Consider the following 14889-nt stretch of genomic DNA (forward strand, 5'->3'; position numbering starts at 1 on the left):
AGGCCCCAGAGTCTGCAACACCACCAAGCAAGCGGCACCACGAAGACCAAGGTGCTCTCCAAACAGGTCAGGGACAAAGTTGTGGAGAAGTACAGATCAGGGTTGGGTTAAAAAAAAATATCCAAAACTTTTCACATCCCACAGAGCACATTAAATCCATTATCAAAAAATGGAATGAATATGGCACAACAAACCTGCCAAGAGAGGGCCGCCCACCAAAACTCACAGACCAGGCAAGGAGGACATTAATCAGAGAGGCAACAAAAAGACCAAAGATAACCCTGAAGGAGCTGCAAAGCTCCACAGCAGAGATTGGAGTATCTGTTCATAGGACCATTTTAAGCTGTACACTCCACAGAGCTGGGCTTTACAGAATATTGGCCAGAAAAAAGCCATTGCTTAAAGAAAAAAATAAGCAAACACGTTTGGTATTCGGCAAAAGGCATGTGGGAGACTCCCCAAACATGTGGAAGAAGGTACTCTGGCCAGATGAGACAAATTGAGCTTTTTGGCCATCAAGGAAAACGCTATGTTTGGCGCAAACCCAACACCTCTCACAACCACAAGAATACCATCCCCATGTTGGTGGCAGCATCATGCTGTGGGGATGTTTTTCCCCATCGGCAGGTACTGGGAAACTGGTCAGAATTGAAGGAATGATGGATGGCGCTAAATACAGGGAAATTCTTGAGGGAAACCTGTTTCAGTCTTCCAGAGATTTGAGACTGTGTTGGAGGTTCACCTTCCAGCAGGACAATGACCCTAAGCATACTGCTAAAGCAACACTCGAGTGGTTTAAGGGGAAACATTTAAATGTCTTGGAATAGTCTAGTCAAAGCCAATACATACATCCAATTGAGAATCTGTGGTATGACTTAAAGATTGCTGTACACCAGCGGAACCAAGCCAACTTGAAGGAGCTGGAGCAGTTTTGCCTTGAAAAAAGGGCAAAAATCTCAGTGGCTAGATGTGCCAAGCTTATAGAGACATACCCCAAGAGACTTGCAGCTGTAATTGCTGCAAAAGGTGTCTCTACAAAGTATTGACTTTGGGGGGAGGGGGGGGGGGGGGGGGGAATAGTTATGCACGCTCAAGTTCAGTTTGTGTCTTAATTTCTTGTTTGTTTCACAAATAACAAACATTTATTTTCAAAGTGGTAGGCATGTTGTGTAAATCAAATGATACAAAGCCCCAAAAAATCGATTTTAATTCCAGATTGTTAGGCAACAAAATAGTAAAAATGCCAAAGGGGGTGAATACCTTCGCAAGCCACAGTATGCACTTAAAATAGCGAACTGAGGACACTTATGCCCGTGGTTTCTTTTCATGCCAGCCAGGTAGGCTGTAAAGATAAGTAACATGCTTCATTTTAAGAAAGCTTAGAAATAAATATAGTAGGCCAAGCCTATAGAAAGCTGATCCTCCTATTTTTAGTAGAGGCCATCACTGTTTTCTCACACAATTGCATAGCCTATTGAAATGTTGCACAACATGAGCTCATGGGCTCTCATGAAGAGTGTGATTTAGATTTTCAAATACATTTGCATTTATGTCAGAGTGATTAGACGGATAGAGTGCTGAGTACCAGGCAGTTAGTAGCCTACCAAACTTGCTAATGACCATCAGCGGCATTACAGCTTGGAGAAGCCTAATTAACGTGACTAAACAGTCACGTGGAATTTGACTGCCTTCATGACACGTGACCGCCTGTGTGGTGGAAATACTGTCACAGCAACAGTCCTAGACATGATTTGGGAAGGCACACCTTTCTATATAAAAAGGTCCCACAGTTGACTGTGCATGTCAGAGCAAAAACCAAGCCATGAGGTCAAAGGAATTGTCTGTATAACTCAGAGACAGGATTGTGTCGAGGCACCGATCTGGGGAAGGGTACCAAAACATTTCTGAAGCATTGAAGGTCCCCAAGACCATGGTGGCCTCCGTCATTCCTAAATGAAAGAAGTTTGGAACCACAAAGAATCTTCCTAGAGCTGGCCGTTCGGACAAACTGAGCAATTGGGGGTGAAGTGCCTTGGTCAAGGAGGTGACCAAGAAGCCGATGGTCACTCTGAAAGAGCTCCTGAGTTCCTCTGTGGAGATGGGAGAACCTTCCAGAAGGACAACCATCTCTGCAGCACTCCACCAATCAGGCCTTTATGGTAGAGTAGCCAGACGGAAGCCACTCAGCTAAAGGCACATGACAGCCCGCTTGGAGTTTGCCAAAAGGCACCTAAAGGATTCTCAGACCATGACAAACAAGATTCTCTGGTCTGATGAAACCAAGACGGAACTCTTTGGCCTGAATGCCAAGCATCATGACTGGAGGAAACCTGGCACCATCGCTACGGTGAAGCACGGTGGTGGCAGCATCATGCTGTGGGATGTTTATCAGCAGCAGGGGCTGGGAGACAAGATAGAGGGAAAGATGAACAGAGAAAAGTACAGAGAGATCCTTGATGAAAACCAGAGCGCTCAGGACCTCAGACTGGGGCGAAGGTTCACCTTCCAACAGGACAACGACCCTACACACACACAGTGGCTTCGGGACAAGTCTCCGAATGTCCTTCAGTGGCCCAGAATTGAACCCAATCTAAAATCTCTGGAGACCTGAAAATAGCTGTGCAGCGACGCTCCCTATTCAACCTGACAGAGGGAGTAACTCCCCAAACACAGGAGTGGCAAGCTTGTAGCATCATACCGAAGAGGACTCGAGGCTGTAATTGCGTCCAAAGGCGCTTCAACAAAGTACTGGGTAATGGGTCTGAATACTTATGTAAATGTGATCTTTTTTTAATATTTTTAATACATTTGCACACACAAAAAAACATTTATTGCTTTGCCATTATGGGGTATATTGTGTAGATTAATGAGGGGAAAAAACTATTTAATCCATTTAAGAATAAGGCTGTATTGTAACAAAATGTGGAAGAAGTCAAGGGGTCTGAATACTTTCCGAATGCACTGTATGTGTTACAGGTGTGTTCATATACATAGATTATGCCCAAACTTGTGTGTGTGTGCGACTGACCGGTCACAGGAGCAGGCCACCATCAAACTGAGGAGGTTGTAGATTATGAAGGTGAAGATGACAGCTGTGATGGTTCCTCGAGGTATGGAGTAGCTAGGGTTCTTCAGGTCACCTGGGACACAGCACAACACCAGGTCAGACACACACGTCTCTGATCCCTTGGATAACTCCTGAATGACCCCTTTGAAAATTGAGTAGCTAAATAGAAATTCAATCTCTCCACCCATTGATCAAACATCCATTTCTTACCTGACATGTTGGATCCAGCCATGATGCCTGTGCACCCGTTAAACATGACAGCAAACACCGTAGCAAAGGACATCATGGTTCCTGTTGTGTAGTCCACAGCATAGTCAGCTAGGGAAAGGGGGGGGGGGGGGGCGGATTTAGAAATCAATTCAATCAGCTCCATGTCCGAATCCACCCCAAATCCAGATATTTAACCAAAAAAATGGAATTGATGAACATGCATGCCTCTTGGAATTCAAAAAGTACAGAAATGTCATATCTCGCCATTGCTTGTTCAAGTATAGTTTGTGTTACATATGAAGCCATTGACTTTTAACCCACTTCTCATTGGAGGGTAAGCTTTACAGTGGCAAACAAAGTGTGTCATTTTGTTGACAACAGGGTCTTTGAAGGTGCTGTGTGTGTGTGTGTGTGTGTGTGTGTGTGTGTGTGTGTGTGTGTGTGTGTGTGTGTGTGTGTGTGTTATGGCGATTAGCAGAGTAATCATGTGGTTGATTTCCACACTGAAAATAAATCCCTCAGCTCAGTGAGGTTGGTATGTTATGGTGGAAATGGGGAGCCAAAGGATACTTACAATACCCACTAATTACAACTAAATAATGAATTACCTTTTTCACTGCCAGCAAGCCTGATAAACATTCAGCAAAACAAGAGGCTTAAACCTATAATTGGTGTGTGTGTCTAAGATAATAAACAAGTACATTCTGCCACCATAAAGTACGCATAACTGACATTACTAGCCTGTTCAACCTCTTTCGTATTGTCTGAGATCCCTAAATATTGGAAAGCTGCCGCGGTCATCCCCCTCTTCAAAGGGGGAGACACTCTAGACTCAAATTTTTACAGACCTATATCCATCCTGCCCTGCCTTTCTAAAGTCTTCGAAAGCCAAGTTAACAAACAGATCACCGACCATTTCGAATCCCACCGTACCTTCTCCGCTATGCAATCTGGTTTCCGAGCTGGTCATGGGTGCACCTCTGCCACGCTCAAGGTCCTAAACTATATCATAACCGCCATCGATAAAAGACAGTACTGTACAGCCGTTTTCATCAACCTGGCCAAGGCTCTCGACTCTGTCAATCACCGCATTCTTATCAGCAGACTCAATAGCCTTGGTTTCTCAAATGACTGCCTCGCCTGGTTCACCAACTACTTCTCAGAGTTCAGTGTGTAAAATCGGTTCAATTCTCGGGCTGACTCTTTTCATATCAATGATGTCGCTCTTGCTGCTGGTGATTCTCTGATCCACCTATACGCAGACGACACCATTCTGTATACATCTGGCCCTTCTTTGGACACTGTGTTAAACCTCCAAATGAGTGTCAATGCCATACAACACTCCTTCCGTGGCCTCCAACTGCTCTTAAACGCAAGTAAAACTAAATGCATGCTCTGCAACCGATCGCTGCCCGCACCCGCCCGCCCAGCATCACTACTCTGGACGGTTCTGACTTACCTAGGTGTCTGATTAGACTTTACTTTCCTTCCAGAATCACATTAAGCATCTCCAATACAAAATTAAATCTAGAATCAGGTTCTTACTTCGCAACAAAGCCTCCCTCACTCATGCTACCAAACATACCCTCGTAAAACTGACTATCCTACCGATCCTTAACTTCGGCGATGTAATTTACAAAATAGCCTCCAACACTCTACTCAGCAAATTGGATGTAGTCTATCACAGTGCCATCCGTTTTGTCACCAAAGCTCCATATACTACCCACCACTGCGACCTGTATGCTCTCGTTGGCTGGCCTTCGCTACATATCCGTCGCCAAACCCACTGGCTCCAGGTCATCTAAGTCTTTGCTAGGTAAATCCCCACCTCATCTCAGCTCACAGGTTACCATAGCAACGCCCACCCGTAGCACGCGCTCCAACAGGTATATTTCACTGGTCATCCCCAAAGCCAACACCTCCTTTCCTTCCAGTTCTCTGCTGCCAATGACTGGAACAAATTGCAAAAGTCACTGAAGCTGGAGACTTACATCTCCCTCACTATCTATAAGCATCAGCTGTCAAGAGCAGCTTACCAATCTCTGCACCTGTACACAGCCCATCTGTAAACAGCCCACCCAACTACTTCATCCCCATTTTGTTATTTTTTGTTGTTGCTCTTTTGCACCCCAGTATCTCTATCCCATGTGTAACTCTGTTGTTGTTTTTGTTGCACTGCTTTGCTTTATCTTGGCCAGGTCGCAATTGTAAATGAGAACTTGTTCTCAACTGGCCTACTTGGTTAAATAAAAGGTAAAATAAAATAAAACATGAGACGTCACTCACATTGTTTATGCTCACATTAATAATGCTTTGCTATATTAAATTCCTTAAAGATGCACTATGCAGAAATCTCTCCGCCATTTCCTGGTTGCTAAAATTCTAATGACAGTTTATGTGAGACAACAAGCAAGCATAGTGTAGAGAATCTTGTACAATCTAAACTGCTGTGAAATATACATTCCATAAACCAAAAATATTGTATTACCAGCTGTTCGAAGCTGGTGTACAAAACCGAAAGCAAAAGACGAATGAAACTTAAGAACGGGAAGCATAGAAATAGCACACTTAGAACACATCTACTGCTTCTTAGACTAGCTTTAAATGCAAATGACAGATCTATAACACACACTTCTATGTGAATTTGGTAGGGGCACCCAAAAAGTTACACATTGCAGCTTAAATCAAGTGCAATACTATTTAGAATGACACATTCATTAAGCACACACATTTATATTGGTGCACAACACACACACTTACCCCCCCCCCCCCCGCCATCGCGCAGACAGACCCCCTTTCTCACCATCCAGGTTGCCCAGGAGTGTGTTCAGTTTAAAGCCGGTGAAGTTGGCCATGGTCGGCGGCTGTGGCCCCGTGCCGTTGTGGATGGGCGGAGTGGCGGGCAGGAGGATGGTGCGCGGGCGCACGGCGAAGAAGCTGATAAAGATGGTGGCCAGCACCAGCATGACCACCAGGAAGATGATGAAGGAGGCTTTGGCGTAGATCTCTGCCCCCACCAGACACACAAGCAAGCAGAGGAGGAGGATGCCGGTGGCATAGAGCAACGACCACCAATACCCCGCTGGCAACACCTGGAGGGAACCCGCTGGGCTCACCCCATCTGGAGAGGGAAAGGAGAGATGGGGGTGAGAAGAGGAGGTGAGGTAAGTGGGGGGGGGTTAGTAGATTAAAAAGTGAGGGGGTTGATGAGAAGATGAGGGAGTGAAGGAATGAGGTGATAGTTGAAACAGACCATGAAAAGGTCAAAGGGTTGTAATCCAATTCCATTTAAATTGTTCAATTTGATTCAATAAGCTTTAAAAATGGGCATGACATGCATGAGCAGACATTGTCAAAGCAGATTAGTTTTAGATCAAATACAATATACTAAAAAAGTAGTCTGTCAATATAAACAGAGCACAGGTTGGTATTTATTGGGATGACTCATGTACTGGAGGCAGCTCTGCAGGGTTGTCACTAGCTGGTACAGCAAAAAGTAATACAATCAGATTTTAAACCTAACCACACTGGCAACCTTATGCCTTACCTTTATTAAGATCAAAAAGTAATTATTTGTTTTCATAAATGTATACAATAATTTCCAATTTCGAATTTGCCGCTGGCCCATCTAATGGAAATCACTCAGCTCTGCCTCCAGGACAAGATTCATCTGAATAAACATTGGCCCGCAAACCGAGCAGGAAGAGGTAGAGAGCATGGCTGTATACCTTCTGGAAGCCCGAAGGTTGCTACTATGGCCTCGACCAGACCCAGGATATAGAGGGCACTGCTACACACATTAGCCAGGAAGAACATGACGCCTAGACTGCCCCCAAACTCTGGCCCCAACGCACGACTTATCATGTCTGGGTGAGGAGGGGGTTAAGGCTGGGATACACAGGGGTTATGAGTGAGTGTCAATATGTGAGAGAAAGAGTGTGTATGTGGACACTATAATGAAGTGAAGGCCTTTAAAATGTGAATGTGATCAGGCACTGAAAGAAATAGGCCCAGGCACAGACACTCATTCCCATCCTCCTTTCACACACTCACAATGTGTCTTACAGATAAAGTGAAAACAATACCAGCCATTCACTGACACACACACAAATATCTATATGTTGAGGAATGCAATGCTACATTAATGAAACTGAAAGAGCACTGTAAGGTGGAGTGTGTGTGTACAGCAAATGGGCCTGAAATGCCATGTCTATCTATCATGTACAGCTGTGTGTGTATTGCTGAGGAGGATACAGTAGGCCCCTCCTGCGTCCAGAGCTCCATTGGTTGAGATGGCACACACAGACAGCACGGTCATACTGATGATGAAGTAGGCCACTAAGAACATGGCTATGGCCTGATACAGCCCACACTGGCCCACCACGAAACCTGACGGGAGAGGAGAGAACACAAGGACCACACTATGGTTTAACATTTCAAATTCAAATCATCTCAGTCTCTAACAGGAACTGAGTTTGGTGGTTTAACAACTTGCTTACAGCAAGTTGGAACTTGGAATTTACAGTAACTGTCAACAAGAACATGAGGTGGGGAATTATCATTGGCTTTCACCTTCACTATACAGTTGAGACAGCAGTTTGACCCTCCTCCCCCATGTGAAGTTACACAATCATATAATTATTAATTAAAACACCATGCCAAGGCATCCAGTTATGTTTAAGAAATGTTTTTCAATGTCACACACAGTAAAATCAGTTTAGACTGATAATAGCCTATGGCAAAATACCAAACTTCTACAATGCTACCATTTCCTTGCAACATTCAACAATAGGTCAAAATGCAGAACAAGTTACGTCATGCTTTTAACCAAAACAGAAGTCATCCAATTCACTGTACACCACTCCTATGCATTGAAACAGAAGTGCCATATTGTTCCATATAAGGTATAATGCAGTGCTTATGTTATATGGAATGTTATTCTTGTCTCTCAAACTAGTGGCTGTTCAACGTTTGCGTGTCTACACCCCAGCAGCTGAGGTATCACGAGACAGGGGGCAAAACAGAGGGTGGAACACACCAAGGCAAGAGAGAGAACACTCACAGACAGACCACTGTACTTACCGAGAGAACTCTGTGATAGAATAAAATACCTCTGAACAAAGAAAACAGATGAGACATTGACGAATGGGGATTGTGTTTGTAAACATATCTTCAGATTATTTGTGAATACACTATGGATACGGATGTCATTATTGCCATCAGAGATATTGGACCTCGAGCTCTGCATCATGTGAATGTGATTAATGGCTCGAGACTGAAGTTATAGCGCAAGTAAATACTCAATTTCTTCCAAGAACTACATTTTACTCCATATTGTTAGTCCACTTGAAACTACCATATTCCTCCAGTAAGAAAATTGTTGTCGTACATATTTACACATTTATCATCATGACTATGACCACATAACGATCCATTCCCAATGTGTCCCGGGATGCACTCACTCCAGATTCCAACGCTAATTTCTGCCCGATGTAGAATTCAATGCAATTCAACGTCGGGTTTCCAGGCAACAACTGGCTCAAAGTTACCAACATGGGCCTATAATAAAGCTATTTTGTGGACATTGTAATACATAACAGTAGGCTATAACGTTACTCACCAATTCGTAGGAAGACCACCACGCTGAACATAGACAGTAAGGTGGGTATCACCACACCAAAGAATGTGGAGAGCTTTTTGGGCCGGCTGTGGTGCGCCGACTTCCGTCTGTTAACTGCCGGGGACTGCTCCACAGCCTCCCTGGGAAGACACGGTTGATGCTCCCCCGACTGCTCATTGACACTTGTGGAGAGGCGATAGTGCAGGAGTGGTGTCCTCTCCGACATGGCAAAGCTGCTGTTGGCTACTACGACTAACCAGAACTTAAAAACACCCTGTCACCAATTGTGTCGGCTTTATCAACTAAGCTAGTTTCTAGAGTTCACTCTCAAACATTGAAGCAAAAATCAGTGCGCATGACTTTACTATATTGTCTTCTCAAATCATGTAAACAGACGCTGAACAACATTGTCACGCACCAATCGTTACAATCTGAATGCTAATCAATATAGTTTGCCTACCTCGACATTAGAAATAGTTTCTCTTCGTGTGGCCTAACCCCACTCGAAAACACTATATTGTAGTGGGCCTACATTACAAACCACACATTATCGTAAAAGTTGTCTGTCGAATTTGTTGGCACTTTCCAACAATCCGTGAACATTGTGAAGCTAGAGCCATTTAGGTCACGTAATCATACAGCAAATGTTCAAAATAAAAGTCCCCCCTCAAGTAACCTAACGCAGCAGGGGTAAAATAAAGACCTGAGCGGAGTTCCCACGTTTTCAGTGGAAGGGAACCTAGGTTGAAGATACTGTATCCAGAAAAACTGAAAGCATCCAGTTGTTACAATTGCCAGAACAACCGAATGCATCCAGTTGTGGCCTACACCGTTAAGGGTGAGTTTAAAGTTGCTTAAACATACATTTATTGAAAATACAAACAATATATTATTGAAATCAAATAACAAACATTGATTTACGGGATTATTTTTTTATTATAATGATGATGTTTTACATTATAGTCCCTTGTAAAAAACAACAACAATATCAACACAATACCGACAACAGTAAATGGTTTTTAACTACTATCAACTCGTAACAGAACAGGATTTAAAAGTTTTGAAGTGAAGATTTTCACATTGACCCTGTCTAGGGGTAACTTTGGATGGGGCCACAGTGTCCCCCGACCCTGCATATCTCAGTCCCCAGTATCTATGCTGCAATAGCCTATGTGCCAGGTTATTATCTGGTGTACTGTAATCTTAGGCATGCTCTCTAGGACGACGCCTGATGACTACTGGCTGTCCCCATCCCCCATCCACCCAGTTGTGCTGCTGATCCAGTTCTACTGTTCTGCCTGCAGCTGAAGACCCATGACCTAATTCACCAGGTGTGCTACCTTGTCCCGGGACTTGCTGTTTCAACCCCTTCTCTCTCTCTCTCTCTCTCTCTCTCTCTCTCTCTCTCTCTCTCTCTCTCGCTCTCTCTCTCTCTCTCCTGGCCTTGCTGTTTTGACCTCTGAATGTATGGCTATGAAAAGCCAACTGACATTGACTCCTGAGGTTTTGAACTGTTGTACTCTCTAAATAGTTTTCATTATAGCTCTACACATGACATTTATACTGTACCATTTAAACTATAGAAGTTGTCAGCCCTGTACATCTGCTTGCTATTGTATTTTGGAATCCTCAGACCCTCTACTAATGGGATCTTGTGTCATTAGGGTATTTTTTAGAGCTCTGTAAATAAGGCCTCTATTGAAAATTTCAATTTTAAACTTATGCGGTCAATCTTCATGGTATGACACTGGATCTTATTAGTAGAGGGTCTGAGTATACTAAAATACCTCTGTTTATTGGTGACAACTTCTCTAGTTTAAATGGTGGAGTAGAAATTAGATGTGGATAGCTATAATGAAAAACGTTTTGCTAATAAGTGAAAGTAGGTCAACTAACAAAAAAGTATCTAATGCAGTTAATCTTCCTGGTATGACACTGGATCTTATTAGTAGAGAGTCTGATGATTCTAAAACATCCCCCTTTATTGGTGATAATTTATAGAGTTTTAACAGTACATTAGCAAGCAGCTGTATAGGGCTGTAATGAAGGCCTCCAATGAGAATGTATTTTTTGGTCAGTGGTCACAGTAGCTTTCTGCTGATAAAAGATACTTATGCAGTCAATCTTCATGGTTTGAAACTGGATCTTATTAGTAGAGGGTCTGAAATACCCCCCTTTAATGCTGATGACTTCTATAGTTTAAAATAAATGTTATAGAATCAAACATCTGTAGATCATCGATCACATTTATTTCATAAAGCCCTTCTTACATCAGCAGTTGTCACCAAGTGCTTTACAGATACCCAGCTTAAAACCCCAAAGAGCATGCAATGAAGATGCAGAAGCACAGTGGCTAGGAAAAACGCCATAGAAATCAGGAACCTACTGTAGGAAGAAACCAAGAGAGGAACCAGGCTCTATATTTTTTGTCGTTTCAAGTGACTTTAAACTATATATGTTTTGTGGTTTTAAATCAAAAAACGTCCTCTAACAGTCAAGTAATTTTTTTTCAGGGGGACTTTAGCGTATGATTATGTCAAGTTAATGGCGCTAGCTTTTGTGATGCTGGCCGTGTTCGAGAGCATCAAATCGATGATGCATTGTGGGTAAATGGTGACTGACTGATCTACAAAGTAGTTATTTATTATGCAAGGTGATTTGTAGATCAGTCAGTCGGCAATTGCCTCCGTTTACTTGAAGCCCATTGTCTTCAAGTAAACGGAGGACTTTTATTTTGAAGCTATTTGCGCTATTTGGGACCCGTTGATGTTGCTTATTGGCGCTGATTTCACGGAGCTCAATCCGTTGACTATATTTATCATGTGATGCCAGGATTTTCTAGTTTGTCATCCGATCATATGATCCAGCCCGTTCGTCCAATCAACTCTCTCCAACTTGTAAATGCACTTTGGCTATGTCTTAAAATATTACATTGTAACAACCTCCATGTCTTACTTCCTTATTACTGGAAACTTTGTATCGACACGAAAGTTGACACCTGTTTACGTTGGAATAAATTAGCCTACAGTAATACCGTTGCGGTTAGCCAATCCTTCTATTTACCATGGAATTGCAACCTAAAAACGACCAAATAAATCACTGAGTCCAACACTGATACCCAAAAAGCACACTCTTGGATTAGATTTAATCTTATACTGATGTAGTCTATAAATAGAAACCAAGGGTAGGCTAATTGTTATAACATTCCATGTAACAGTCTGTATCATGCATATAAAAAAATACAGAAATAAGAAGCAAATAATATTTCAATATAAAATATGACATAGCCAAACAAATGTTTTCGACAGGGACACTTTAATATCAATCATTATACATATAGAATACAACACACAAACTCTTTCTCCCTCTCGACATTTTCATTCAGTCTTTTGGCTCAACTTTTTCCAAACCACTCATTCTTCAACAGTATGCCTTCTTACAAAAATTCCTCTTCCATTCTTTCAACCAGTGCAGTAATCCATTTTAACCAACCAAATTTCCACCATAGATGTTTCTTTCCCTCCTGACATGGCTGGGCAAATCCATGCATATTAGGCTACCTTATCTCTGTTGACATTTCCATTTGAGAAAATAATATAGCACGTCTTCTTCCAATTTGGCACTGAGGGACTTTAAAGTCAGGGCAATAGTCTTTAGAATTGTCTAATCTAATAAGAGCATAGGTCCAGTCTCTTTGGTATTGGTTTCTCGAATAGTGCCTGCTTCTGATAGAGCACAATAGTAATGGCGTCTTTTTGTAGGCACTAACTCTGCCATAGCTCGTTGGCCAAAGCCAATGGGGAAATGAATGGGGCTTTGTAGGGTTTTTGGATAAACGCTGAAAATAAGGTCTGTGGTAAACACAGGCTTAGGAGACATAAACGTTTTGTTCTATGATATCATTTTCATTAGCTAACGTCACTTTTTCTGAATTTTGATGCATTTATATAATCAAAACTAGCACATAAAGGCTTCAAAATTCAGAAATGTCAGGTTAACTGACTGATATAATCACATAGAACAAAACGTATAAGATCTCCTAAACCTGTGTTAACCCCATTCTTTCCACATTCCCCCCATAGGAATGGTCGAACGAAGCAGAAGTAACTAATTTCTAGTTTTTAGGACTACAAGCTGGCGAGCTCTATAGAAGCCAGTTGTAGCCTACCTACTCAGATTGCACCTACTCGTCAACAGGTATGGCACCATGTCATAATGTATATCACCAGAAGAGGGCGGGCTAACTCCATCAATAAATCTAGGTGGCAGCGAAACACTGCCATGTAGTACAGACAGCCTCCACCAGGGAGTGCTAGTGCAATCTTCTGGTCACCCTAGATTCCTCAACCAGTTCAGCCTTGATAAAATAGAAGAGGAATAGAAGAAATCCCAGGCTATTATCCCTGATCACCGAAAACGACGAGACAGCCTATGGCAGTGTGGTGCCAGGACCTCTCTCAACGTGAGCAAGACAAAGGAGCTGATCGTGGACTACAGGAAAAGGAGGGCCGAACACGCCCTCATTCACATCGAGGGGGCTGCAGTGGAGAGGGTCGAGAGCTTCAAGTTCCTTGGTGTCTACATCACCAACAAACTATCATGGTCCAAACACACCAAAACAGTCGTGAAGAGGGCACGACAACGCCTATTCCCCCTTAGGAGACTGAAAAGATTTGGCATGAGTCCCCAGAATTTTCAAAAGTTCTTCAGCTGCACCATAGAGAGCATCCTGACTGGTTGCATCACCGCCTGGTATGGCAACTTCTCGGCATCCGACCGTAAGGCGCTACAGAGGGCAGTGGGTACGGCCCAGTACATCACTTGAGTGACTCCAGTCACCCAAGTCATAGGCATATCTCTCTGCTACCACATAGCAAGCGGTACCGGAGCGCCAAGTCTAGGTCCAAAAGGCTCCTTAACAGCTTCTACTCCCAAGCCATAAGATTGCTGAATAATTAATCAAATGGCCACCAGAACTACTTGCATTGACACCCCCTACATGTACATATTACCTCAATTACCTTGACTAACCTGTAACCCCCACATATTGACTCGGTACCGATACCCTGTGTATATAGCCTCATTATTGTTATGTTATTGTGTTACTTTTCTTAACTATATTTTCTTAAAACGGCATTGTTGGTTAAGGGCTTGTAAGTAAGCATTTCACGGTAAGGTCTACACCTGTTGTATTCGTTGCATGTGACAAATACAATTTGATTTGATTTGGTCCAAGCAATTGTCTCTGAGGTCCAGGGAGAGCCACTCCAGCTTCCCCCGGAGCAGCCTGCCGTACAGCTGCAGCACCTGGGTCAGACTCCGGCTCTGCTGGCTGGGACAGCCTGGGTCTGGATCTGACACCCTGTGGACCAACAGACACACAGTCAAGTGTTTGTGAGGGGAGAATAGGAGAGAGGAAGAGAGAGAGGGCTGGCATGAATGAAAGAGAGTGAGTGTGTGTGTGCCTCTGTCTGTGCATGCGTGAGTTTGTATGTATGTGCGTGCATGTCTGTGAGTCTCATTGTGATGTCCAGGTTGGTGACTGTGCAGGTAGTTTGTGATTCCATGCACCAGTCTCTCCAGCAAAGATGACTGACAGCTGAGTTTTGTCCGTGTCCTCACTCTTCCCACACCGTCCAACAACACTCCCAGAGCCCCTCTCACCTCACCATGCTTCTGCTGCAGCTAGGGAGGCACACACAATCGATTTGCAACTTTGACTTGATGTGTTATAGAGCATTATAGATGTAAGTGTTATAGAGAGAAACGCTTACAGATTTGTGATCCCAGGATGCCTTTAGAATCCTGACACAGGGTAGCTGAAGGGAGGAGGGGAGTTGGTCTGAACCACTACAGCCAACCTGGATGGATTAAAGAAACATAAAAGATACATAAAACAGATAAGATAGAGACAATGTATAGATTTCTGTGTGATTGACAAGTCTCTCACCATGGCAACCTCCAGGTTGTTCATGTTACAACTTGTGCGTAC

General features: G+C 43.3%; 1 protein-coding gene across 1 annotated transcript in view; it reads right to left on the minus strand.

The window, feature by feature from the left end:
* LOC139549391 (solute carrier family 12 member 9-like) overlaps positions 1-9514 on the minus strand; it is a 51195-nt gene extending 41681 nt beyond the window's left edge. Inside the window, exons 1-6 of the mRNA XM_071359858.1 lie at positions 8898-9514; positions 7532-7666; positions 7006-7143; positions 6081-6398; positions 3278-3385; positions 3029-3140 (exon numbers count right to left, since the gene is read on the minus strand). Coding sequence (XP_071215959.1) covers positions 3029-3140; positions 3278-3385; positions 6081-6398; positions 7006-7143; positions 7532-7666; positions 8898-9123 — 1037 coding nt within the window. The 5' untranslated portion in view covers positions 9124-9514. The remainder of the gene's footprint in view (positions 1-3028; positions 3141-3277; positions 3386-6080; positions 6399-7005; positions 7144-7531; positions 7667-8897) is intronic.
* Positions 9515-14889: the final 5375 nt, after the last annotated feature.

The sequence above is a fragment of the Salvelinus alpinus genome, chromosome 22 (assembly GCF_045679555.1).
Source record: "Salvelinus alpinus chromosome 22, SLU_Salpinus.1, whole genome shotgun sequence".
NCBI classification, from domain to species: Eukaryota; Metazoa; Chordata; class Actinopteri; order Salmoniformes; family Salmonidae; genus Salvelinus; species Salvelinus alpinus.